The sequence below is a fragment of the Scyliorhinus torazame genome, chromosome 21, assembly GCF_047496885.1.
Source record: "Scyliorhinus torazame isolate Kashiwa2021f chromosome 21, sScyTor2.1, whole genome shotgun sequence".
NCBI classification, from domain to species: Eukaryota; Metazoa; Chordata; class Chondrichthyes; order Carcharhiniformes; family Scyliorhinidae; genus Scyliorhinus; species Scyliorhinus torazame.
In genome coordinates this window covers 62,491,440-62,517,016 of record NC_092727.1, presented here as the reverse complement: position 1 = coordinate 62,517,016, position 25,577 = coordinate 62,491,440, and the positions used below count along the sequence as shown (strand labels likewise).

General features: G+C 49.4%; 1 protein-coding gene across 1 annotated transcript in view; it reads right to left on the bottom strand.

Moving 5' to 3' along the window:
- LOC140397987 (baculoviral IAP repeat-containing protein 5.1-like) overlaps positions 1-24,389 on the bottom strand; it is a 43,875-nt gene extending 19,486 nt beyond the window's left edge. The window contains exons 1-3 of the mRNA XM_072486229.1: positions 24,256-24,389; positions 12,725-12,834; positions 9,794-9,911 (exon numbers count right to left, since the gene is read on the bottom strand). Of these exons, the coding sequence (XP_072342330.1) occupies positions 9,794-9,911; positions 12,725-12,834; positions 24,256-24,372 (345 nt within the window). The 5' untranslated portion in view covers positions 24,373-24,389. The remainder of the gene's footprint in view (positions 1-9,793; positions 9,912-12,724; positions 12,835-24,255) is intronic.
- Between the last annotated feature and the right edge of the window lie 1,188 nt (positions 24,390-25,577).

Genomic DNA, 25,577 nt, shown 5'->3' with positions numbered 1-25,577 from the left:
CTCTACCCTCAGCCCCGCTGCTCAAACACATCCTTCAGACAGACAGCTAAAGGCAGGAAATATGGCATTGTCAAAGTAAGAAGTCACCATCATTTCCTCCCCACCCAGTAACGTGAAAGCTGATGACCTCGCGAAGGCAGGCTCACGACATGGCCACTTTTGACAATGAGGACCCACCCACTGACAACCCAAGTTCCCCCTCCCCCAGCAGCACATCCACAGACACGGCCTTGACCACACCCCCAGAATCAAATTTCACCCCGACGCTTGATTCGGCTTCTAGCGACAGCGACAGCACTACTGAAGCCCCTGAGAGACCCGAACGAAGGTCCCACGAACCAGGCCCCAGTCACTACAGACCCAGAGACCCCGACCACGATACGCTCAGCCTCCTTGAAACAATTTATTTGCCCACACCGGAGCCTGACCTTCCACCCGACGATAGCGACAGCCCCCTTGCAACTTTCCTACGAAACACTGGCAGTGATAATTCCTGTCGTCTGACAAGGAATGATGAAATGGACCCCACATCGCCACACACCGCATTAGCATGCAAACTCCATGAGCGAGTTCGGCACCCGGGAAATGGTGACAACTCAGAGTCGGACTCCCACCATGGTAACCCCTTTGAAAATCTTTTTGGAATGGAACCTTGAGGTGTCCAGATGATGAGAGTCAGGAACCGATTGAGATTTACGGTGTCCTATACTCTGATGGAACCTGCCCGTCTTTATGTTTAGTTTGTTATTAAATGTTGTGCATTCTCTCTTGTACGATTGTGTGCGTCATCCTCATGGACGCTCTCTTGCTACAGTCATAACTACTCTTCTGACGCCACATGGCAGTTAAAGAAAGTTTGTTTGGAGCCTATATATTTACAAATTCTTACCACTCTTGGAAGGTCACTCAGGCAGTGGAGTAACGGCACTTATCCCCGCCCTGCCGGAGGACCCCCTATACATTTGGTCAGCCAAGCTCGGGTAGTGGAGCAACAGCACTGATCACCACCCTACCCGGGGATCCCACCCATTCTTGCCCTGCCGCGGATCATACGCACCACCCCATTCGGATAATTGTTTTCGACACTCTTTTGCTGTTCTTTTCTAGTCCTGTGGTTTAAAGAATGCATTTTGCCACAACTTTTGCCCTTTCCAGCAACCCTTCGGTTGCTATCCCCCACATACTATTTACATGTCATTTACATGTCAGAAACACTTGGTTGGAAAAACAAGTTTGCAGAGGACGGAGAAATTGCCCGCCCACTCAGCCCATTGACCACAGCCTGCGAGAGTGTTCGCACGGTGTTACAGAATTTTTTTTCGGATGTCTCGTCTCCGCAAATGGTTGTTTAAAAAAAATGAGGGAGTCACATATGGTGACAATTCTAATGGGACATTGACATTAAGGAGAAAAAGACAGACATACGAGATATTAAACAACAAGATAACAGACACTCTGCTTGTTCCCCTGGGAATATGCGAAGATACTCAACAGCGAAGGAAAGCCTGAACAAGATGAAGACGACCCTGCTGATCGTCATCATGATCGTCGCTAGAACAATACAGTTGCGCGTATTACCAACCTTCGCCTCCCTCACCACACTGGTCCTGAACACGACTACCTAACAACACCCCCAGCCCAGACACTACAAAATAGATCCCAGCCAACGATACCCCCCACATGGTGTGCATGGTATGAGAATCTTGTTAAGTGGAAGCCATATTGTGCAGTGTCATCCAGACAATTAGATTGCGAAAATGGAGGAGGAGGAGGAGGAGGGCATCCCACACTATCGTATACACATTTAGAGCCCCTTTCCTCGGATTTCAGCAAACCCCACACTCTTTCTGAACCTTCCTCTATAATAAATTCCGCGGTTATTGTTTTGTTAATAAAGTTTATTTTTCTGTGTATGAATGTTAGTAATAAGAAGAAATATGATGCTATCAGATTTTTGTATTGTAAGATAAGTTCTTTGTTTAATAGCAGCATGAGTGTAGTCTAGTTAGAGACAGTTACAGGTTCCCTTTTTACTGAATGTTAAATGGCTCCCTGGGAATTTTTAGATGTGTTGTTTAGGGAAATTTAGGTAAATGTTTTTGACCCATAGGACAGAGTAGGGTAGAAACTGTCCTTGGTTGAGGGTACCCGGCATTTCAGAGAAAAAGACCCAGTATTGTGATCCTTCACGCTTCGCGTTGAGGATCAAGAGGACGGAGTGTAGCCATCTGGGATGGCCACTTCCAACTAGGTACAGGGAAACTCGCAAAGTCTAGCGGGTAAAACGGACAAGCCAAGACTCAGGCAGGCCGAGAGCCTGAAATGCATATTTGTAAGCAAGGAGTATCGATAAGCAGACGGTATTGAAACTCCGACCAATTAGCATTTTAATGGGGCAGATTAGCATTTGATGGCCCATCTTCACCAAAACAAAGGACTGGTACTCGAGCAATCGGGACAGTCCCAGACATTTCGGCGCCACTCCCTATCCAAGGGAAACGCAAACAACGGGGTCAGTGACCACTTGGGACACGCCCCCAACCATCCAGATCCCCGCCCACTTATTGGCTAAGAAATCGAACGGAGTGATCAGGGATCACCCAATTAGTAAGGCCCAAATTGAAGGACCGCCCAAAAGAGCGCGGAAACCCCAAAGTATAAGAAGAAGTGTCCGCCACGTGTTCACTCTCTTGGTCCTGGTACCCCGGTCACAGCCATCGCCAATTGCAGCAACACCAGAAGCAAGGACAAGTTCAACGCCCGCTACCAGACGGATGAGCCGAGCTGAGCAGCAGCTACTCCTTCAAACCCGATCGATCCAGAATCGAACCCCGGACATAGGGGTCCTGGATTCCTGCCACTCCGCTCCCTGGCACAGCACATGCAGGTGATGGTGAGAGCGAGCACTCAGCAGACAGGCAGGGGTCAGACTATGGCATAGATTGAGGAGTACCAGTGCTTGGCTCTCTGCAGGTTAGCACTCCCCTTCCCTCGACAGTGCTGACACAGTCCCATCACCCTGGATTGATATTACATAGACCCTGCGAGGGTGGAAAATGGCAGGGGGTGGGGATGATGGGCCCGCCAGACCCTCTGGGCTTGCCAGACCCTCGCCACCGCTGCCCATCCTCCATCTGGTCCGGCGGCTCTTCTGGGCTTATCCTCCAGCCTCTGCTGATCCTCCTCAGTGAGGTGACCATGGATTCCTCCCCCTCCAGCACATTGCTGCTGTGCCAGGTTATGGTGGACACAGCAGACCTCCCAGAGGGTGGCCCACTTTGTGGTGGTGTACTGGAGAGCACCACCCGAGCGGTTGAGGCATCGGAACCGCATTGAGGAATCAGTTGCACTGTTCAATTACAGCCCGGGTGGCCACATGGGCCTCGTGTTATTGGGTATCCGCATCGGTCACCAGCCTCCATACTGGCATCATTAGCCAGGTCCTAAACAGGTATCCCTCATCTCCCAAGATCTAAGCGGCAGTCTTGGGGCGGTCCGCAAAGAGACTGCCCAGGATGTAGTTGCCGTTCACACTCTTGAGAAGCATGCACACATGCGTGATCTTCAGTTGGTGGTCACACATGAGCTGGATGTCGAGGGAGTGGAACACTTTCCTGTTGATGTGGGGCACTCCTAGACAGCCAGGTGAGCACAAGACAACACGAGTGCATTCTGATAGCCCCTGGACCTGGGGCATCCAGTCGATGGCGGTGAATCCTGCTGCCCAGGCATCTTGTTGAGCCTGGTCCATGTCAAACGTAATACGGTTTGCTGCCCAGGCAAACTTGCAGGCTGTAGCTTGTATGATACCACACAAGTCCCCACTCGAGCCCTGAAATGATCCTGTGGTGTACAGTTTCAAAGCTGCGGTGACCATGACAGGAGTGGGTATTCTCCTCCACAAGGTGTCGAACCATCCCCTTGAGGCAAAGCCTCTTGTGGTATGCAGTATCTGCTTGAAGGACCAATGACCCTTCTACACGTTGGGCCATGGTGGGCCTCCTGCTCTGGATCCCATCCTGGCTTGATGGGAGGCCGGGTCCGCAAGGTGTGGGCGAGGCTCAGCATATCGTCCACTGTCGACTTTTACATTGCCACTGCCTTCTCCGGCGTCTGGCTGCCAGAGCTACCAGCCGCACCACGAGAGCACATTCCGCTGGGTCCACTATCAACCATACGGTTAAATAGATTTAGATATGTCATGTGTACAGAGGTACAGTGAAAAGTATTGTTCTGCATGCAGTCCAGGCAGATCACTCCATTACATGAAAAACCATAGTAAGAAGTCTTACAACACCAGGTTAAAGTCCAACAGGTTTGTTTCGATGTCACTAGCTTTCGGAGCGCTGCTCCTTCCTCAGGTGAATGAAGAGGTATGTCCCAGAAACACATATATATACAAATTCAAAGATGCCAAACAATGCTTGGAATGCGAGCATTAGCAGGTGATTAAATCTTTACAGATCCAGAGATGGGGTAAGCCCAGGTTAAAGAGGTGTGAATTGTGTCAAGCCAGGACAGTCGGTAGGATTTCACAGGTCAGATCTTTTGAATCTGTCTATATATATGTTTCCATACCTCTTCATTCACCGGAGGAAGGAGCAGTGCTCCGAAAGCTAGTGACATCGAAACAAACCTGTTTTACTGTGCTCACCCCAGTCCAACGCCAGCATCTCCACATCATGAAAAACCACGTACAAGGAATTGGGGAGAGTGTGAGACGGACAACCAGTGACGTCTTCCATCCTGGGAACCTCCAGTCCTCCCCATTGCTCACGCCCTCTTTCGTTCTCCTCTTTCCTCCCCCCCCCGGCACACATCCTGTTCATGCATCCCCGGACACAGCAGGGACCCGGCTCACCGACCCCACACCCCCCGCAGGTAATGTTACCTAGACCGGGCGCGGGTCTCCCCCCGCCCCCCCCCCCCCCCCCCCCCCCCGGGTGAAGTCACCCACCTTCTGGCTGCGGTAACGTCCCTGGTGCTGGGACCCAACCCCTGGGTGTTCAGATGCTGGCGCCCCATTCAGTGTCCAGACATCACAGTCTGCTTTAGATGTTACATTCCCACATGCCAAGCCTACCCACAGGAATCCACTTGGGAAAGGGCTCACTAAACTATGACTCACAATTCGCAATAGCCTTCAGCCACGTGGCCAGAGGGAGTTATGGGTAGTCAGTGGGGCAGCCAGATACGGGTTAGAGTTTCCCCCCCGGAACCCCCCCCCCCAGCCAAGACCATGGGCAGCCACCCCTCTGCTAAGAACAAAGAACAAAGAAAAGTTCAGCACAGGAACAGGCCCTTCGGCCCTCCAAGCCTGTGCCAACCATGCTGCCCATCAAAACTACAATCTTCTACACTTCCGGGGTCCGTATCCCTCTATTCCCATCCTATTCATTTATTTGTCAAGATTCCACTTAAATTTCACTATCGTCCCTGCTTCGACCACCTCCTCCGGCAGCGAGTTCCAGGCACCCACTATCCTGTGTGTAAAAAATCTTGCCTCGTACATATACTCTAAACCTTGTCCCTCCCACCTTAAAACTTATGCCCCCCTAGTAATTGACCCCTCTACCCTGGGAAAAAGCCTCTGACTTTCCATTCTGTCTATGCCCCACATAATTTGGTAGACCTCTATCAGGTCGCCCCGCAACCTCCGTCGTTCCAGTGAGAACAAACCGAGTTTATTCACCGCTCCTTATAGCTAATGCCCGCCATACCAGGCTACATCCTGGTAAATCTCTTCTGCACCCTCTCTAAAGCCTCCACATCCTTCTGGTAGTATGGCGACCAGAATTGAACACTATACTCAAGTGTGGCCTAACTAAGGTTCTATACAGCTGCAACATGACTTGCCAATTCTAATACTCAAAGCCCAGCCAATGAAGGCAAGCATGCCGTATGCCTTCTTAACTACCTTCTCCACCTGTGTTGCCCCTTTCAGTGACCTGTGGACCTGTACACCTAGATCTCTTCAATACTCTCGAGGATTCTACCATTCACTGTATATTCCCTACCTGCATTAGACCTTCCAAAATGCATTCCCTCACATTTGTCCAGATTAAACTCCACCTGCCATCTCTCCGCCCAAGTCTCCAAACGATCGAAAGCCTGCTGTACCCTCTGACAGTCTTCATCGCTATCCGCACTTCCACCAACCTTTGTGTCGTCTGCAAACTTACTAATCAGACCAGTTACATTTTCCTCCAAATCATTTATTCATTTATATATACTACAAACAGCAAAGGTCCCAGCAGAACAGCACTAGTCACAGACCTCCAATTAGAAACACACCCTTCCATTGCTACTCTCTGCCTTCTATGACCTAGCCAGTTCTATATCCATCTTGCCAGCTCATCCCTGATCCCGTGTGACTTTACCTTTTGTACCAGTCTACTATGAGGGACCTTGTCAAAGGCCTTACTGAAGTCCATATAGACAACATCCACTGCCCTAACTGCATCAATCATCTTTATGACCTCTTCGAAAAACTCTCATCAAGTTCGAGAGACACAGCCTGCCCTTCACAAAACCATGCTGCCTCTTGCTAATACATCCATTTGCTTCCAAATGGGAGTAGATCCTGTCTCGAAGAATTCTCTCCAGTAATTTCCCTGCCACTGACGCAAGGATCATCGGCCTGTAGTGCCCTGGATTATCCTTGCTCCCCTTCTTAAACAAAGGAACAACATTGACTATTCTCCAGTCCTCCGGGACATCACCTGAAGACGGTGAGGATCCAAAGATTTCTGTCAAGGCCTCAGCAATTTCCTCTCTAGCCTCCTTCAGTATTCTGGGGTATATCCCATCAGGCCCTGGGGACTTATCTATCTTACTATTCTTCAAGACACCCAACACCTTGTCTTTTTGGATCTCAATATGAGTCAGGCTATCTGCACACCCTTCTCCAGACTCAACATCCACCAATTCCGTCTCTTTGGTGAATACTGATGCAAAGTATTTCTTTAGTACCTCGCCCATTTCCTCTGGCTCCACACAGATTCCCTTGCCTATCTTTCAGTGGGCCAACCCTTTCCCTGGCTACCCTCTTGCTTTTTATGTACGTGTAGAAAGCCTTGGGAATTTCCTGAACCCTATTTGCCAATGACTTTTCATGACCACTTCGAACCCTCCTGACGCTTTGCTTAAGTTCCTTCCTACTTTCCTTATACTCCACACAGGCTTCGTCTGTTCGCAGCCTTCTAGCCCTGACAAATGCCTCCTTTTTCTTTTTGGCGAGGCCTACAATATCTCTCGTTATCCAAGGTCCACAAAATTTGTCGTACTTATCCTTCTTCCGCACAGGAACATGCCGGTCCTGAATTCCTTTCAACTGACACTTGAAAGCCTCCCACATGTTGATTTACCTCAAACATCCACCCCCAATCTAGGTTCTTCAGTTCCCACCTAATATTAGTTATAATTAGCCTTCCCCCAATTTAGCACATTCACCCGAGGACCACTCTTATCCTTGTCCACCCGCACTTTAAAAGTTAATGAATTGTGGTCACTGTTCCTGAAATGCTCCCCTACTGAAACTTCTACCACCTGGCCGGGCTCATTGCCCAATACCAGGTCCAGTACAGCCCCTTCCCTAGTTGGACTATCTACATATTGTTTCAAGATGCCCTCCTGGATGCTCCTTACAAACTCTGTCCCGCCTAAGCCCCTAGCACTAAGTGAGTCACAGTCAATATTGGGGAAGTTGAAGTCTCCCATCACAACAACCCTGTTGTTTTTACTTGTTTCCAAAATCTGTCTACCTGTCTGCTCCTCTATCTCCCGCTGGCTGTTGGGAGGCCTGTAGTAAACCCCCAACATTGTGACTGCACCCTTTTCATTCCTGATCTCTACCCATATAGCCTCACTGCCCTCTTTAGGTGTCCTCCCGTAGTACAGCTGTGATATTCTCCCTAACCAGTAGCGCAACTCCGCCACCTCTTTTACATCCCTCTCTATCCCGCCTGAAACATCTAAATCCTGGAACATTTAGCTGCCAATCCTGCCCTTCCCTCAACCAGGTCTCTGTAACGGCAACAGCATCATAGTTCCAAGTATTAATTGAAGCTCTAAGTTCATCTGCCTTACCCGTAATACTTCTTGCATTAAAACATATGCACTTCAGGCCACCAGCCCCACTGTTTTCAGCAACATCTCCCTGTCTGCTCTTCCTCAGAGCCATACTGTCCCTATTCCCTAGTTCTCCCTCAATGCTTTCACCTTCTGACCCATTGCCCCGGTACCCACCCCCCTGCCATACTAGTTAAACCCTCCCGTGTGACACTAGCAAACCTCGCGGCCAGGATATTTATCCCTCTCCAGTTTAGATGCAACCTGTCCTTCTTATACAGGTCACACCTGCCCCGGAAGAGCTCCCAGTGGTCCAGATAACGGAAACCCTGCCTCCTACACCAGCTGTTTAGCCACGTGTTTAGCTGCTCCATCTTCCTATTTCTAGCCTCACTGACACGTGGCACAGGGAGTAATCCCGAGATTACAACCCTAGAGGTCCTGTCTTTTAACTTTCTGCCAAGCTCCCTGAACTCCTGCTGCAGGACCTCATGTCCCTTCCTGCCTATGTCATTAGTACCAATATGTACAATGACCTCTGCCTGTTTGCCCTCCCCCTTCAGGATGCCCGCTACCCGTTCCGAGACATCCTGGACCCTGGCACCAGGGAGGCAACATACCATCCTGGAGTCTCTTTCATGTCCACAGAAGCGCCTATCTGTGCCTTTGACTATAGAGTCCCCTATGACTATTGCTCTTCTGCGCTTTGACCCTCCCAGCTGAACATCAGAGCCAGCCGTGATGCCACTGCTCTGGCTGCTGCTGTTTTCCCCCTGATAGGCTAAGAGTATACCTGTTCGAGAGGGGGACAACCACAGGGGATTCCTGCACTGATTGCCTGCCCCTTCTGGTGGTCACCTATTTCTCTGCCTGCACCTTCGGTGTGACCACATTTATATAACTGCTATCTATGACGCTTTCCGTCACCTGCATGCTCCTAAGTGCATTGAACTGCTGCTCCAACCGAACCATGCAGTCTGTGAGGAGCTCTAGTTGGGTGCACTTTCTGCAGATGAAGCCACCCGTACCTGCCACATCTCAACAGCGCGTGTCTCCCTCACACACCCCCCCCCCCCCCCCCCCCCCACACGGCTCCCCCACCCCCCCTCTGAGCACCAGGGCAGAATCCCCATGCCACCAGGGCAGAATCCCCATGCCACCAGGCTCTTTGCCTGGGAGCTAAGAAGGTTACTCACCTCCTCGGTTCCCCGCAGCAGCTCTTCTCGTTTTTAAAAAGGATTACTAATCGGCACCCGCATGACAACTTGCTGGGGAGGCTGTTAGATCACGGGGGCTGCTCCTGTTAAAAGTGGTGATTATTGGTTCCACACCACACAAAGGTGAGATCTGGATTTTGCCCACGGGAGTTGGCTGAATAGATCACAAACAGATCAGCGCCCGCGCATTTCTCCACGGCCTTGTCACACTCTCACTTAAGCACAACGCGGCTATTAAGTTTCACCCAAAGTGTGGACTAAACCAGGGAGAAACTCCCCTTGTTCCAAACAAAAGTGCCCAAGTGTCTTTTGATAACGGTGGGGAACTCGCCAGGAGACCTGGTGGGAAATTCCCTGCAAAGTCCGCCACAAGTGAACTTAGAAATGTCTCAATTCAGCCTAGAGTAAAAGCTCCCTCTACTGCAATCTTATTGCACCAATATCAGGTGAATGAATCTCCTCCCAAGCCCAGAGTTTCATCTCCTTTCCACTAAAAGAGCACACACCATGTACAACGTCAGCCGTTCCATTTCCAATCTGAAGAACTCTTCCACAGTCAGATCGAAAACATCAGCTTTCAAAGCAAGGAATGCACAAGCTGGAGAGTGACGTTGATGTTCCAACCTGTTGGGAAAGGTGGAGGAGGAAAAAGGAAAAGAATATAATAAAGATTAGTCATGAGAAAACACAACTGTAACCCCCTCCCCCACCAATGCCCAGACCAGAAAACGACCCCCCACCCACTCCCTTGCCGAAATGAGTCACAAATCTTGAAGGAAAATTACTTGTGCATCTCAAGAGTGGCAGATGAAAATGAGGGAACTAAATGTAATAATTCCTAATTTGCAGATGACACAAAGCTGGGTGGGAGGGGGAGCTATGTGGAGGATGCAGAGATGCTTCAGTATGATATGGACAAGTTGAGTGAATGAATGGCAGATGCAGTGTAATTTGGATAATTAAAGGGAAATTATCAGGGTAGCTATAGATGGGAAGGGGCAGAAATGTGCATCAAATCCTGGGTGTCATTGTACACGAGTCAGTAAGTATGCGGTGCAGCAGGCGCTAAAGACGACAAATGGTGTGTTGGTCTTCATTGCGAGAGGATTTGAATACAGGAGCAGGGATGTCTTATATACAAGGCCTTGGTGAGGCCACACTTGGAATATTGTGTGCAGTTTTGGTCTCCTTATCGGAGAAAGGATGTTCCGGAATGTGGAACTTTGACAATAGTCCATAACTTACAAAACCTGGGCTGGTTTAGCACAGTGGGATAAATAGCTGGCTTTTAAAGCAGACCAAGGCAGGCCAGCAGCGCGGGTTCAATCCCCGTACCAGTCTCCCCAAACAGGCACCGGAATGTGGTGACTAGGGGCTTTTCACAGCAACTTCATTTGAAGCCTACTTGTGACAATAAGCGATTTTCATTTTTAATTTCTTGCTCCAGAGGGAGTGCAGCGAAGGTTTACCAGACTGATTCCTGGGATGGCGGGACTGATGTACGAGCAGAGATGGAGTCAGGATTGTAGTTGCTGGAGTTCAGAAGAATTAGCGGGGGAGGAATCTCACAGAAACCTGTAATTCCAACAGGACTAGACAGGATAGATGCAGTAAGGATGCTCCCGATGGTGGGAGTCCAGAGCAAAAACTCATGTCCGAGGATAGCAGAGTAATTGCCCATCCAAAGTTTCAACTTCCCAGTAAATTGCTGTGTAGTCCTTACATGTTGACCTCTTGAAAGTGGTTGGCAGGGGTGGGGGAGGTTTAGTCCCCCAGCACATCTTGGTGTACCTCCGGAGTATATAACTTGCAGGGTATGCAAATTATGGGCTATTGTCAAAGTTCCACATACCAGTATAAAAAAAGGAATGAGAGCGACAGAAGACAGACTGTATCAACTATGGCTTTCCAGAGGGTGGACATTGTTGCTCACTGGTCAGTGTCCTAGGGCTGCTGCTGTTTTTGAAATACAAAATACAGTAAACAATAAAAAGGATAGGAGGAGCAGGAGGATGTGGACAAATGTGAAGTGCTGCATTCTGGTATGGATGGATGTCGGGGGTATAAAATGGTGCACTGTTCAAGGAAGAGACCAGAGGGTGTAAACATATAGAAATTTTCCCAACTGCAGGACAGGGTGAAGACTGATCCTCAGCCAGGAATTTATGCCAATCCTTGATAATATCCTGGTTAGGTCTCAGTTGGTGGATTACATATAATTCTAGTCACAGATGTCAAGGTATTGGGAGAGGACATTAATTACCAGAATAGTTATCAAGAATGAAAGCTGTTTAGTTACTGGAGAAGCTCAAATGATCTTATCTGCTTTAAGGAAAACAAGTGGGCAGCACGGTGGTTAGCACAATTGCTTCACAGCTCCAGGGTCCCAGGTTCGATTCCCGGCTTGGGTCACTGTCTGTGCGGAGTCTGCACGTTCTCCCTGTGTGCGTGGGTTTCCTCCGGGTGCTCCGGTTTCCTCCCACAGTCCAAAGATGTGCAGGTTAGGTGGATTGGCCATGCTAAATTGCCCTTAGTGTCCAAAATTGCCCTTAGTGTTGGGTGGGGTTACTGGGTTATGGGGATAGGGTGGAGGTGTGGTCTTGGGTCGGGTGCTCTTTCAAAAGAGCTGGTGCAGACTCGATGGGCCGAATGGCCTCCTTCAGCACTGTAAATTCTACGATTCTATGATTCTATGAAGTGGAGAAGTTGGACAGTTCCTCCTTGTTAATGTTTCCCTCCTCCCCCCCCCCCCCCCCCCTCCCCATAAGCACCGTTCCTTCTGGTCCCCTGTGCTGAATGGCATTCGTCTGAGGATTCTGAGGCGAAGGGTTGAATCCCAAAGCCTCCGATACCTCAGCAAATCTTGATCCTGCCTATTGTGGGAGGGATTCACATCGCGACATCTCGCGAGATTGCAGTGAATCTTGTAAAGCGTTGCAAGCCGTGTAGATCCCGGGAATAAGGTCTCCCGGCTTTCAATGGCTACGCTGTGCCGTTGTGAGCTACATTTCCAGTGCAGCGTGGCTGTTGGATCATGCACTGTACTTCATTTTGCTTTGAGCAGAGCACGCATGCACAACTCGGATTTCTTCAAGCTTCATATCCATGTAAACTGTTCTTATGTGCCTAGTCTTAATAAGTGAAAACACTGACCCAATCCCTTACTTAGCACAGAAGTCCAAGGTATTATAACATGACATATTACATTAGAAATCTCCCACAAGAGCAGAGGATTCATTCGAGAACTCTCAAGGTGATGGCCCAGACAATGGGTCAAATGGTTGCCTCCTGCACTAAATGACACTTTAGCACAAGATGCCTAGTTAGCTGCACCTTAGCACTAAATCCCAGTTTACCCACAGCTTCAATCAAACTCTAACCAAAATTTATTCCAATAGACTTAATGATGAATATATTCCCTCCCACTCCCCATCTACCAGGGTTCATCTTCAGGCTCCCAGCTTTCCAGTTCCTTCAGGCAAAAAAAGCAGGTGGCGACGTCAGGTTCATTCTCGGTTGGACAATGTAGAAATCCAGCCTTGGCCATCTGTAGAGAAACCGTTAATAAAAACATCAACATCTGGAGACAAACCAGTCCGGACATCACAGTCAATGAAGTGACAGAGCTCACGGCTGAACTGGAAGAAAACTACTCCTAAACCACCAGAGAGCTTCATAGCACTAGGGGGGAGAAAAGAGAGAGAAGAGAGAGGAGGAACACTGCAGAATTACCACAACGCATGGATTTTCAATTCCAGTTGCAGAAGGTGCAAATAATTTCAGAGAAGCAATAGAAAACATGATTGATATTGATAGTCACGTGTACCGAAGTATTTTTCTGCGGCCAAGAGAATGTACACTGTACGTACATAGTAGACAAAAGAATAATCGACATAGTACTGCATCAACAAATAGTGATTGGTTACAGTGCGGAACAAGGCCAAACAAGAGCAGCACAGACGTCATGAATAGTGCTCTTACAGGGAACAGATCAGTCCAAGGGAGAGTCATTGAGAAGTCTAATAACTGGAGAAGAAGCTGTTCCTGTGTCTGGATGTGCGGGTCTTCAGACTTCTGTATCTTCTGCCTGATGGAAGGGTCTGGAAGAAGTCACTGTCTGGGTGTGAGGGGTCACTGACAATGCTGTCTGCCTTTCTGAGGCAGCGGGAGGTGTGTACAGAATCAATGTGCGGGTGGCAAGCTTGTGTGATGTGCTGGGCGGAGTTCACCACACTCTGCAGTTTCTTGCGATCTTAGGCCAGGCAGTTGCCATACCAGGCTGTGATGCAGCCGGATAGGATGCCCTCTATGGCACATCTGTAGAAGTTTGAGAGAGTCGATGCAGACATGCCGAATTTCTTTAGCTTCCAAAGGAAGTAGAGACGTTGTTGGGCTTTCGTGACTGTTACATCAACGTGAGTGGACCAGGACAGACTGTTGGTGATGGTGACCCCCAGAAACGTAAAGCTATCGACCATCTCTACCTCGGAGCCATTGATGTGGGGGGGGGGGGGGGGGGGTCATGCTACGGTTTCTGAAGTCGATGATCAGTTTCCCTCATTGAAACCACAGAATCCAAAAATTCATTAAATCCTCAATTTCTGGCAGTTTGCTTTACATATAGTCATCACACATTTCCTTTTAAAAAATTCTAAACTATTCAGAGAGCATGAATCATCAAATTCTACAATGGGCTTTTCAATGCCTCATGTCTGCTTTTTGGAACGATTCAAGTAGAATTGGGCCCCATCTCGAGTAGCTCAGCTCATTTTACCCTCAACTAGTGTCTAATTCCCTGTGGGAAGTTATTGTCGAACAGGAGTGGGATTCTCCCAACCCCGCGCCGGAGAATCCCCATGAACGGATCACGCCCCCCCGGCGCACGATTAACCGCAGTGCGGAGAATTGGTACCATTGGCGTCGGCATGGTGGCGCGGCGCCGGTCGCCAGCCACTCCACGCGGCCAGCGCGCCGATTCTCCGACCCGAATGGGCCGAGCAGCCGTAGGAAAAGAGCAGAGTCCCGCCGGCGCCACTCTAACCGTACTGGTCCCCTGTAGGGGCCAGAATTAGACGTGGGAGTGGCCCATTCACGCCGACGTAATACGCGATGGCGTTTACGACGGCGTGGACACTCTGCCGCGGGATTGAAGAATCCCGCCAGTGTCCACCCCTTTTGCGGAATATTGAAGACTCCATCAAGATTCAATAACAACTTCTCCGAAAGAGGTTATCAGGGCTATGGGGAAAGAGGAGAGGTGGGATTAATTTGATACCTTCTGCAGAAACAACATTGTCATTCAAAGAAAGATTCTCTGACTTGATAACTTCCAACAAATCTGCTGTCATAGTCGATATCTTTATCAACTGGACCAAAGTCAACCTTACGCTTTTCAAAATGGACAATTGCTGAGCTAATAAGGTGGTTGCAGCTGGTCATATGCTGGCTTCCAGAGGTTTGAGCCATTCCAAATTTTTTTTAAAAGGCTAGCACCTCAAACAGCTGGAATATAACACTCTTACAAAGCACAAATATGCCAGCCAAGATAACACAACGGCCCAGCAGGCAGTCTGCCCAGCCAACTTTGAACGGCAATCCTTCGCTGAACCTAATCTCCAATGATGGTGCTAATGGCCCAAGTATTAACTGCTCTAACATAATGGTGTCAACAGACGGGCTTCGACTTCCGGTTGCGGCTATGCAGAGCTAAGTCGCACATTCAGCGGCTCCCGCAAAAACGGACTTTTGGTCTCTTTTCAGGGCCCCAAACGGCACTTTTTCGATGCTTCCCGGTGTGGGAAGGAGTTTATAACAGCTCCCCATCAGTATATGGCTTCAACCAGGAGCGGGGCAACAAAAAAAGGTGGTGGACCCGAAGAAGGTGCGAGGGAAGAAGAACAAAATGGCGGCGGGCGGAGACCAGGCAGCGTGGATGCAGTGGGCGGAGGAGCAGCAGGAGGGTATCCAGCGCTGCTTCAAATAAATTAAAACGGACTTGCTAGAGCTGATGAAGGCTTCCATTGATAAGCTGCTGGAGACACAGACGGCCCAGGGGGTGGCGATCCGCGAGGCTCGACAGAAGATCTCTGACAATGAGGACGAGATCTTAGGCCTGGCGGTAAAGGAGGAGGCGCACGAGGCACTCCACAAAAAATGGCAGGAGCGGTTCGAGGAGATGGAGAATCGGTCGAGGCGGAAGAATCTGTGGATTCTGGGCCTCCGAGGGGCTGGACGTGGGGGCTTATGTGGTCACCATGTTGAACTCGCTGATGGGAGCGGGGTCCTTCCAGGGGCCCCTGGAGCTGGAAGGGGCCCATTGTGCTGGCGAGGAGGCCCGAGGCTAACGAGCCTCCACGGTCGGTGCTGGTGAGGTTTCATCGGTTCGTCGATCGGGAGTGTGCGCTCAGGTGGGCCAAGAAGGAGAGGAGCAGCAGGTGGGAGAACGCGGAGGTCCATATATACCAGGACTGGAGTGCGGAGGTTGCGAAGAGGAGAGCCGGGTACAATCGAGCGAAGGCGGTGCTGCATAGGAAGGGGGTGAAGTTTGGCATGTTGCCAGGGAGAGAGGGTGGTCCCCAACTCCAAATCATCTCTGTAAATTGTGAACAGTTGTGGGCCCAACACTGATCCCTGAGGGACACCACTAGCTACTGATTGCCAACCAGAGAAACACCCATTAATCCCCACTCTTTGCTTTCTATTAATTAATCAATCCTCTATACGTGCTACTACTTTCCCCTTAATGCCATGCATCTTTATCTTATGCAACAACCTTTTGTGTGGCACCTTGTCAAAGGCTTTCTGGAAATCCAGATATACCACATCCATTGGCTCCCCGTTATCTACCGCATTGTTAATGTCCTCAAGAAATTCCACTAAATTAGTTAGGCATTCCACTAAATTAGTTAGGCACAACCTGCCCTTTATGAACCCATGCTGCATCTGCCCAATGGGACAATTTCCATCCAGATGCCTCGCTATTTCTTCTTTGATGATAGATTCCAGCACCTTCCCTACTACCGAAGTTAAGCTCACTGGCCTATAATTACCCGCTTTCGACCTACCTCCTTTTTTAAACATTGGTGTCACATTTGCTAATTTCCAATCCGCCGGGACCACCCCAGAGTCTAGAGAATTTTGGTAAATTATCACTAGTGCATTTGCAATTTCCCTAGCCATCTCTTTTAGCACTCTGGGGTGCATTCCATCAGGTCCAGGAGACTTGTTTACCTTTAGCCCCATTAGCTTGCCCATCACTACCTCCTTGGTGATAACAATCCTCTCAAGGTCCTCACCTGTCATAGCCTCATTTCCATCAGTCACTGGCATGTTATTTGTGTCTTCCACTGTGAAGACCGACCCAAAAAACCTGTTCAGTTCCTCAGCCATTTCCTCATCTCCCATTATTAAATCTCCCTTCTTATCCTCTAAAGGACCAATATTTACCTTAGCCACTCTTTTTTGTTTTATGTATTTGTAGAAACTTTTACTATCTGTTTCTATATTCTGAGCAATTTTACTCTCATAATCTATCTTACTCTTCTTTATAGCTTTTTTAGTAGCTTTCTGTTGCCCCCTAAAGATTTCCCAGTCCTCTAGTCTCCCACTGATCTTTGCTACTTTGTATGTTTTTTCCTTCAATTTGATACTCTCCCTTATTTCCTTAGATATCCATGGTCGATTTTCCCTCTTTTTACCGTCCTTCCTTTTTGTTGGTATAAACCTTTGCTGAGCACTGTGAAAAATCACTTGGAAGGTTCTCCACTGTTCCTCAACTGTTTCACTATAAAGTCTTTGCTCCCAGTCTACCTTAGCTAGTTCTTCTCTCATCCCATTATAATCTCCTTTGTGTAAGCACAAAACACTAGTGCTTGATTTTACCTTCTCACCCACCATCTGTATTTTAAATTCCACCATATTGTGATCGCTCCTTCCGAGAGGATCCCTAACTATGAGATCCTGAATCAATCCTGTCTCATTATACAGGACCAGATCTAGGACCACTTGTTCCCTCGTAGGTTCCATTACATACTGTTCTAGGAAACTATCGCTGATACATTCTATAAACTCCTCCTCAAGGCTGCCTTGACCGACCTGGTTAAACCAATCAACATGTAAATTAAAATCCCCCATGATAACTGCTGTACCATTTCTACATGCATCTGTTATTTCTTTGTTTATTGCCTGCCCCACCATAATGTTACTATTTGGTGGCCTATAGACTACTCCTATCAGTGACTTTTTCGCCTTACTATTCCTGATTTCCACCCAAATGGATTCAACCTTATCCTCCTTAGCACCGATGTCATCCCTTACTGTTGCCCGGATGTCATCCTTAAATAACAGAGCTACACCACCTCCCTTACCATCCACTCTGTCCTTCCGGAAAGTTTGATACCCTCGGATATTTAACTCCCAGTCGTGACCATCCCTTAACCATGTTTCAGTAATGGCCACTAAATCATAGTCATTCACGATGATTTGCGCCTTCAACTCATTTACCTTATTCCGAATACTACGAGCATTCAGGTAAAGTACACTTATGCTGGCTTTTTTACCTCTGTTCTGAATCTTAACACCTCGATCAGTAACCTCTCCCAAGTTATATTTCCTCTTAACCTTTCTCCTAATTTTCCTTGTCGTTGAACCCATATCTTCATGTAACAACCTGCCGCGTCGCTTACCATTAATGTTTTCACTTCCCGTCTTATTTCTTTTAGTATTCCTGGTCCTATTCACTGAGCTCCCCTCAGTCACTGTACCTTGTACTGTCGCCCTTTTTGATTTTTGACTATGGCTTCTCTGCCTTACACTTTCCCCCTTACTGCCTTTTATTTCTGTCCCTGTTTTACTACCTTCCAACTTCCTGCATCGGTTCCCATCCCCCTGCCATATTAGTTTAAACTCTCCCCAACAGCTCTTGCAAACACCCTAGGGCATCGGTTCCAGTCCTGCCCAGGTGCAGACCGTCCGGTTTGTACTGGTCCCACCTCCCCCAGAACCGGTTCCAATGTCCCAGGAATTTGAATCCCTCCCTCTTGCACCATCTCTCGAGCCACACATTCATCCTCTCTACCCTGACATTCCTACTCTGACTAGCTCGTGGCACTGGTAGCAATCCTGAGATTACGACCTTTGAGGTCCTTCTTTTTAGTTTAACTCCGAGCTCCCTAAATTCAGCTTGTAGGACCTCGTCCTGTTTTTTACCTATATCGTTGGTGCCTATGTGCACCACGACAGCTGGCTGTTCACCCCCCCCCCCCCCCCCAGAATGTCCTGCAGCCGCTCCGAGACAGAAGAGAGGGTTGTTTCCCGCGCTTAGAGTGGAAGGGGGAGGGGGGAGAGCCTATGGATGGGGAACAGGAGAGGAGGGTGTGCCACACAATGGGAGGAGTCGAAGGAGAAGCGGGAGTGGCCAGGGTCAGCAGGAGTCAGCTGACTTGCGGAAGTGCAATGGGGGGAGTAAATCAGCTAGGATGGGTCCTAGCTGGGGGAGGGGGGGGGGTTGAGAAATCGGGCTGCTGCTGCTATGGTCAAGGGGGAGCTGGAGCGAGTGGGGGGGGGGGGGTCGAGACGGGGGTATGCCGCTGTGGGGTGCGGGCACGTGGCTGGCCGAGGAGGGGTTATGGCTAGTCAGCGGGGGAGGGGGGCGGGTAGCCCCCTGATCCAGCTGATAACCTGAAACACAAGGGGACTGAATGGGCCGGTTAAGCGGGCCCCCGTGTTCGCGCACCTGAAGGGGCTCAGGGCGGATGTGGTCATGCTCCAGGAGACACACCTGAAGGTGGCAGACCAGGTAAGATTGAGGAAAGGGTGGGTAGGTCAGGTGTTTCACTCGGGGCTGGATGCCAAAAATCGAGAGGTGCCGATCTTGGTGGGATAGAAGATGTCGTTCGAGGCGTCGAGCATTGTGGCAGATAATGGCGGTAGTGGTGATAAGTTGCAGGGAGAGAGGGTGGTACTGGTCAATGTGTATGTCCCGAACTGGGACGATGCAGGTTTTATGCGGCATATGTTGGGTCGGATCCCAGACTTGGAAGTGGGGGGCCTGATAATGGGGGGAGACTTTAACACGGTACTGGATCGCTCCAGGTCTAGGACCGGTAGGAAGCCGGCGGCGGCTAGATTGCTGAGGGGGTTTATGGACAAGATGGGAGGGATGGACCCTTGGAGATTTGCAAGGCCGGGGGCTAGGGAATTTTCATTCTTCTCACATGTCCATAAGGTTTATTCCCGAATCGACTTTTTCATTTTGAGTAGGGCGCTGATAGTGAGAGTAGAGGATACGGAGTATTCGGCAATAGCCATTTTGGACCACGCCCCGCATTGGGTGGACTTGGAGATGGGGGAGGAGAGGGACCAGTGCCTGTTGTGGCGCTTGGAGGTGGGCTGTTGGCAGACGAGGAGGTGAGCGAGCGGGTCCGAGGAAGTATAGAGAGGTACTTGGAGACCAACGACAACGGGGAGGTCTGAGTGGGGATGGTATGGGAGGCACTGAAGGCAGTGGTGAGGGGAGAGCTGATCTCCATTAGGTCCCACAAGGAGCGGAGGGAGAGGGAGAGGCTGGTGGGGGAGATGGTGTGGGTAGACAGGAGGTATGCAGAGGAGCCAGAGGAAGGATTGTTGAGAAAGAGGTGTAGTCTCCAGGCCGAATTCGACCTGGTGACCACCAGGAAGGCAGAGGTGCAGTGGAGGAAGGCCCAGGGGGCGGTCTACGAGTATGGGGGAAAGGCAAGCCAGATGCTGGCGCATCAGCTTTGGAAGCGGGACGCAGCTAGGGAAATCGGGGGAGTTAAGGACAGGGGAGGGAGTATGGTGCAGAGTGTGGTTGGCATCAATGGGGTCTTCAGGGACTTTTATGAAGAATTGTACCGATCCGAGCCCCCACCGGAGGGAGGGAGGGATGGGCTGCTGCCTGGACCAACTGAGGTTTCCAAAGGTGGAAGAGGGACTGGTGGCGGGATTGGGGGCCCCGATTGGGTTGGAGGAGCTGATCAAAGGGATAGGAAGCATGCAGGCGGGGAAGGCACCAGGGCCGGACGGTTTCCCGGTTGAGTTCTATAAAAAATATATGGACCTGTTGGGCCCGCTGTTAGTCAGGACCTTTAATGAGGCAAGGGAGGGGGGGCTTTGCCCCCGACGATGTCCCGGACACTGATCTCCTTGATCCTGAAGCGGGACAAGGCTCCCCTGCAATGTGGGTCTTACAGACCGATTTCCTTGCTAAATGTAGATGCCAAGGTGCTGGCGAAGGTCTTAGCCACGAGGATTGAGAATTGTGTGCCGCAGATCATTCATGAAGACCAGACAGGGTTTGTGAAGAGGAGACAGTTGAATGCGAATGTGCGGAGGCTTTTGAACGTTATCATGATGTCGGCAAGGGAGGGGGAGGCGGAGATAGTGGTGGCGATGGACGCTGAGAAAGCCTTCGATAGGGTAGAGTGGTGGTACCTGTGGGAGGTGCTGAAGAGGTTCGGGTTTGGGGATGGGTTTGTCAGGTGGGTTAGGCTGTTGCATGAGGTCCCGATGGCAAATGTGGCCACGAACAGGAAGAGGTCCGAGTACTTTCGGTTGCACGGAGGGATGAGACAGGGGTGTCCCCTGTCCCCCCTGCTCTTCGCACTGGCGATTGAACCCCTGGCTATGGCACTGAGGGAGTCAAGGAACTGCAAGGGGTTGGTGCGGGGTGGGGAGGAGCATAGGGTGTCGCTTTATGCGGACGACCTGCTGCTGTATGTGGCGGACCCGGTGGGAGGAATGCCGGAGGTAATGAGGATTCTGAGGGAATTCGGGGACTTTTCGGGGGTACAAGCTCAACATGGGGAAGAGTGAGCTGTTCGTAGTTCATCCAGGGGACCAGGAGAGGGGGATTGGCGAGCTCCCACTGAAAAGGGCGGAGAGGAGCTTCAGGTATTTGGGGGTCCAGGTGGCCAGGAGCTGGGGGGGCCTGCATAGGCTTAATTTTACAAGACTGGTGGAGCAAATGGAGGAGGAGCTCAAGAGGTGGGACGCGTTGCCGCTGTCCTTGGCGGGTAGGGTGCAGTCAGTCAAAATGACGGTGCTCCCAAGGTTTTTGTTCCTGTTCCAGTGCCTCCCAGTGTTTAATCCGAAGGCCTTTTTTAGGCGGGTTAACAGGAGTATAATGGGGTCTGTGTGGGCGCAAGGGACTCAGGGGGTGAGAAGCGTGTTCCTGGAGCGGAGTAGAGATAGGGGGGGCTGGCACTGCCGAACCTCTATGGGCACTACTGGGCCGCCAATGTGACAATGGTGCGCAAGTGGGTGATGGAGGGGGAGGGGGCTGCATGGAAGAGGCTGGAGACGGCGTCTTGTGTGGGTACGAGTCTGATGGCGCTGACAACGGCGCCGCTGCCGCTCCCTCCAATGAGGTATACCACGAGCCCGGTGGTGGTGGCGGCCCTCAAAATCTGGGGGCAGTGGAGGCAGCTCAGGGGGGGGGGGGGGGTAGTTGGGTCCTCGGCATGGACCCCATTACAGGGGAGCCATCGGTTCACCCCAGGAAGAACAGGTGGAGGGTTTTCGGGGTGGCACAGGGCAGGGATACGAAAGTTGGGGGACCTGTTTGTGGACGGGATGTTCGCGAGTCTGGGTGAGCTGGAGGAGAAGTACGGGCTCCCCCCGGGGAACACCTTCAGGTACTTACAGGCAAGGGCGTTTGCCAGGCGGCAGGTGTGGAATTCCCACGGCTACTGCCACACACAGTACAGGACAGGGTGCTCTCAGGGGGGTGGGTGGGAATGGGGAAGATCTCGGAAACTTACCAGGTGATGCAGGAGGAGGAGGCGGCCTCGGTGGTGGAGGTGAATGGTAAGTGGGAGGAGGAGTTGGGAGAGGAGATGGAGGAAGGGACATGGGCAGATGCCTTAGGGAGGGTGAACTCTTCCTCATCGTGCGCGAGGCTCAGCCTCATACAGTTTAAGGTGCTGCATAGGGCACACATGACTGGGACAAGGATGAGCCGTTTTTTTTTTTTTGTGGGGGGGGGGGGGAAAGAGAATATTTGAGGTGGCAGAGGAGCCGGGAGTGCAGGAGGCGAAAGAGGCCGGTATTCTGGCCTTTGAGTCCCTGGTAGCCGGGCAAAGGATTCTCCTTCAGTGGAAGGATGCGAGGCCTCCAAGCGTGGTATCCTAGATCAGCGATATGGCGGGGTTCATTAAATTGGAGAGGGTGAAATTCGCCTTGAGGGGGTCAGTACAAGGGTTCTTTAGGCGGTGGCAACCGTTCTTAGACTTTCTGGCAGAACGATAGACATTGGTCAATGGCAGCAGCAGCTTGGGGGGTGGGGGTTTACTTTATTATTGTTTTTGTTATTTACTGAGGGGGTGTATATACTTGCTGTGTTAAGTCGGGGTGTTAATGTTAATTTATTATTTATGTACAGGGATTGAGTTTTGTACTTTACCCTGTTGGGTTCTTTTTTTTTCTCATTTCGTTATTGATATTTTATCAAAACCTTTAATAATTTTTTTTTTTTTTTTTTTAAACCAGACAGGCTTCATTTAGTCAGAAGTTTAGAAGAATACCGTTTATGGATAGGTGGTGAGCGAGGAAATCACGGCAGTTTAAATTGACCCCGCCCACTCCCAAAGAACAATACAGCACAGGAACAGGCCCTTCGACCCTCCAAGCCTGTACCAATCAGGATACCAACCTTGGCCAAAACCCTCAGCACTTCCTAGTGCCGTATCTCTCTATACCCATCCTATCCATGTTTGTCAAGATGCATTTTGAATGCCGATAATGTATCTGCTTCCACAACCTCCCCTTACAAAGTGTTCAAGCTCACCACCCTCTGCGTAATAAACCTGCCTCACACATCTCCTCTAAACTTTGCCCCACAGACCTCAAACCTATGCCCCCTGGTGACTGATCTCTCCACCCTGGGAAAGAGTGCCTGCCTATCCACGCCTCCCAATCTTGTGGACCTCTATCAGGTCACCCCTCAAACTCAGTCTTTCGAATGAAAACAATCGGAGTCTATGCAGCCTCTCCACAATCGCTAACACCCTCCAGACCAGGCAACATCCTGGTAAAACCTCCTCTGCACCCTCGCCAAAGCTTCCACATCCTTCTGGTAGTGCGGCGACCAGAATTGTGCACAATAGTCCAAGTGCGGCTTTACCAAGGTTCTGTACAACTACAGCATGACTTGCCAGTTTTTATCCTCAATGCCCCATCTAATGAAGGAAAGCGTTCTGTCTGCTTTTTTGACTACCTTGACCACTTTTGTTGCCACATTCAAAGATTTGTGGAACTGCACGCCCAGATCTCTGACTTTCTATATTCCTAAGAGTTTCGCTATTTACGGTACATATCAAAACACAGTCACAAAACAGTTTTAAAATTGAGAATCCTCCAATGTGAAAAGGTTCTAGGACAATGAGATTGCAATTTAAAAGTATTTAAGCTAAACAAATGATTTGGGAGGTACAAATTGGGAGACATAACGACGTTACAATTAACTAATTTGTCTTTCAGTCACTTAGAGAAAGGTCATAATCCAAAGGAGCACCAGAAACCCCTGCCAGGGAGATCACAAGAGGACCTCGGACCCCCTCTACTCTCTGCATTTGGTAACTTACATTATTGTATCCAATATCCAAATGATATTATCTGATACCAGGTCACTGACAAAATAAAACTTACCATTTTGATTTAAGTATGGTTGCAACTTGGATTTTAGAGTCAACACAAACCCAGAAACATTTAATATCACACTAAAAAAAGATATTAGCCTGTAGTCTTGTGGAGAGATGGTTGCCTAGGCAGCTCCTAATTCTGATCAAGTCCCAGCTGAGTTTCTTCCACTTCAGGAGTTATTGAATCTGTTTGAGTTTTGTCCTGGAAAGTAAAGGTCTCACAGTACAGCAGCACTTTAACCTCTTCCCTACGCACAAATACAAAACAGATCATCAGTCAGTGTCACCCCCTGTAACATTCCCAAACTCACATTTTCAGGTGTACATCGACAGCATTCAGTAAACGGCCAGTTTCTGAAAGTAGCCAACCTGTTCTCATAGGAATACATCAACTTAGACTCCAAGAGCCAACTATAGTGATCAACCATTTTAGTAAAAAGAGCAGCTCCTTCCAGCAGACCACTCCCGACTGCTGATCCAGGACTAATAACGAAATGCTACAGATCAATCACTAAGTCAGTTAAAGGAGTGGGCCATTAAAACAAAGCCCTAAGTTAAACAGGCTGGTGGTGGTTGTATTAGTTTTAAACCAAACATTGAATACTTTTCAAGTACCAATAAATACAATTGGGCAGAATTGAGGCAACTCTTGTTCAATGATTAAGTAGAATCATATTTGTTGACAAGTGAGTGTAGGTACAATTATTTAAATGTTGATTAGAGAGAGGAGCATCAGAAAGTGTTTAAATACTAATTGCTAACACCCGATCCCCTGAAACAGTATGTCTGTGATCCTTGGGTAATTACTTTCTCTCTCTTTTATATAGTCTTCACCAGCAGTGTAAAGATGCACTTCCACAGACTTCATTAGTGAAAACAAGACATATTTATTAAAAAGGATTGAACAGCAGCTCTGTGATTGAAGCTAGCTTCCAAAATGTTTCTGTCACCATGGGGTGATTCCACACTCTGAGTTCCGATTGGCCATGCAACCCATGTGACTCTTATTCCATTGTGTTGTCCTTAAAGGGACAATCACCACATCCCTCCCCTTTAACTCCTTGATACGATCTTCAATAACTAATTCACTCAGTCCTAAATTTAACTAAATTTTATTTACATGGGTTGGACAATTATAAATCGAGTCTTTGAATGGTTTTTCTGTTTCTTGTGAATCGGCGTAATTCTGCTATCTGAGATGCCTCCACAGGATCGACATTAACAGGAATTGCAATAACCCTTCTGGCACTACTCGCTTCCACGGAGAGATCAGTTATGTCTATAACACGTTGATCGGGTACTTTGGTGCTCACAGGTTCGAAAGCATGTTTGAATGACAACATTGACCACTGGAGCATCTCTCAACTCCTCAAGTGACCCATGTGTTTCTGGGCAATCCGCCCCTCCACGTCCATTTGTAAGACCATAAGACATAGGAGTAGAATTAGGCCACTAGGCCCATCGAGTCTGCTCCGCCATTCAATCATGGCTGATATTTTTCTCATCCCCATTATCCTGCCTTCTTCCCATAACCTCTGATCCCCTTATTAATCAAGAACCTATCTATCTCTGTCTTAAAGACACTCAGTGATTTGACCTCCACAGCCTTCTGCGGCAAAGAGATCCACAGATT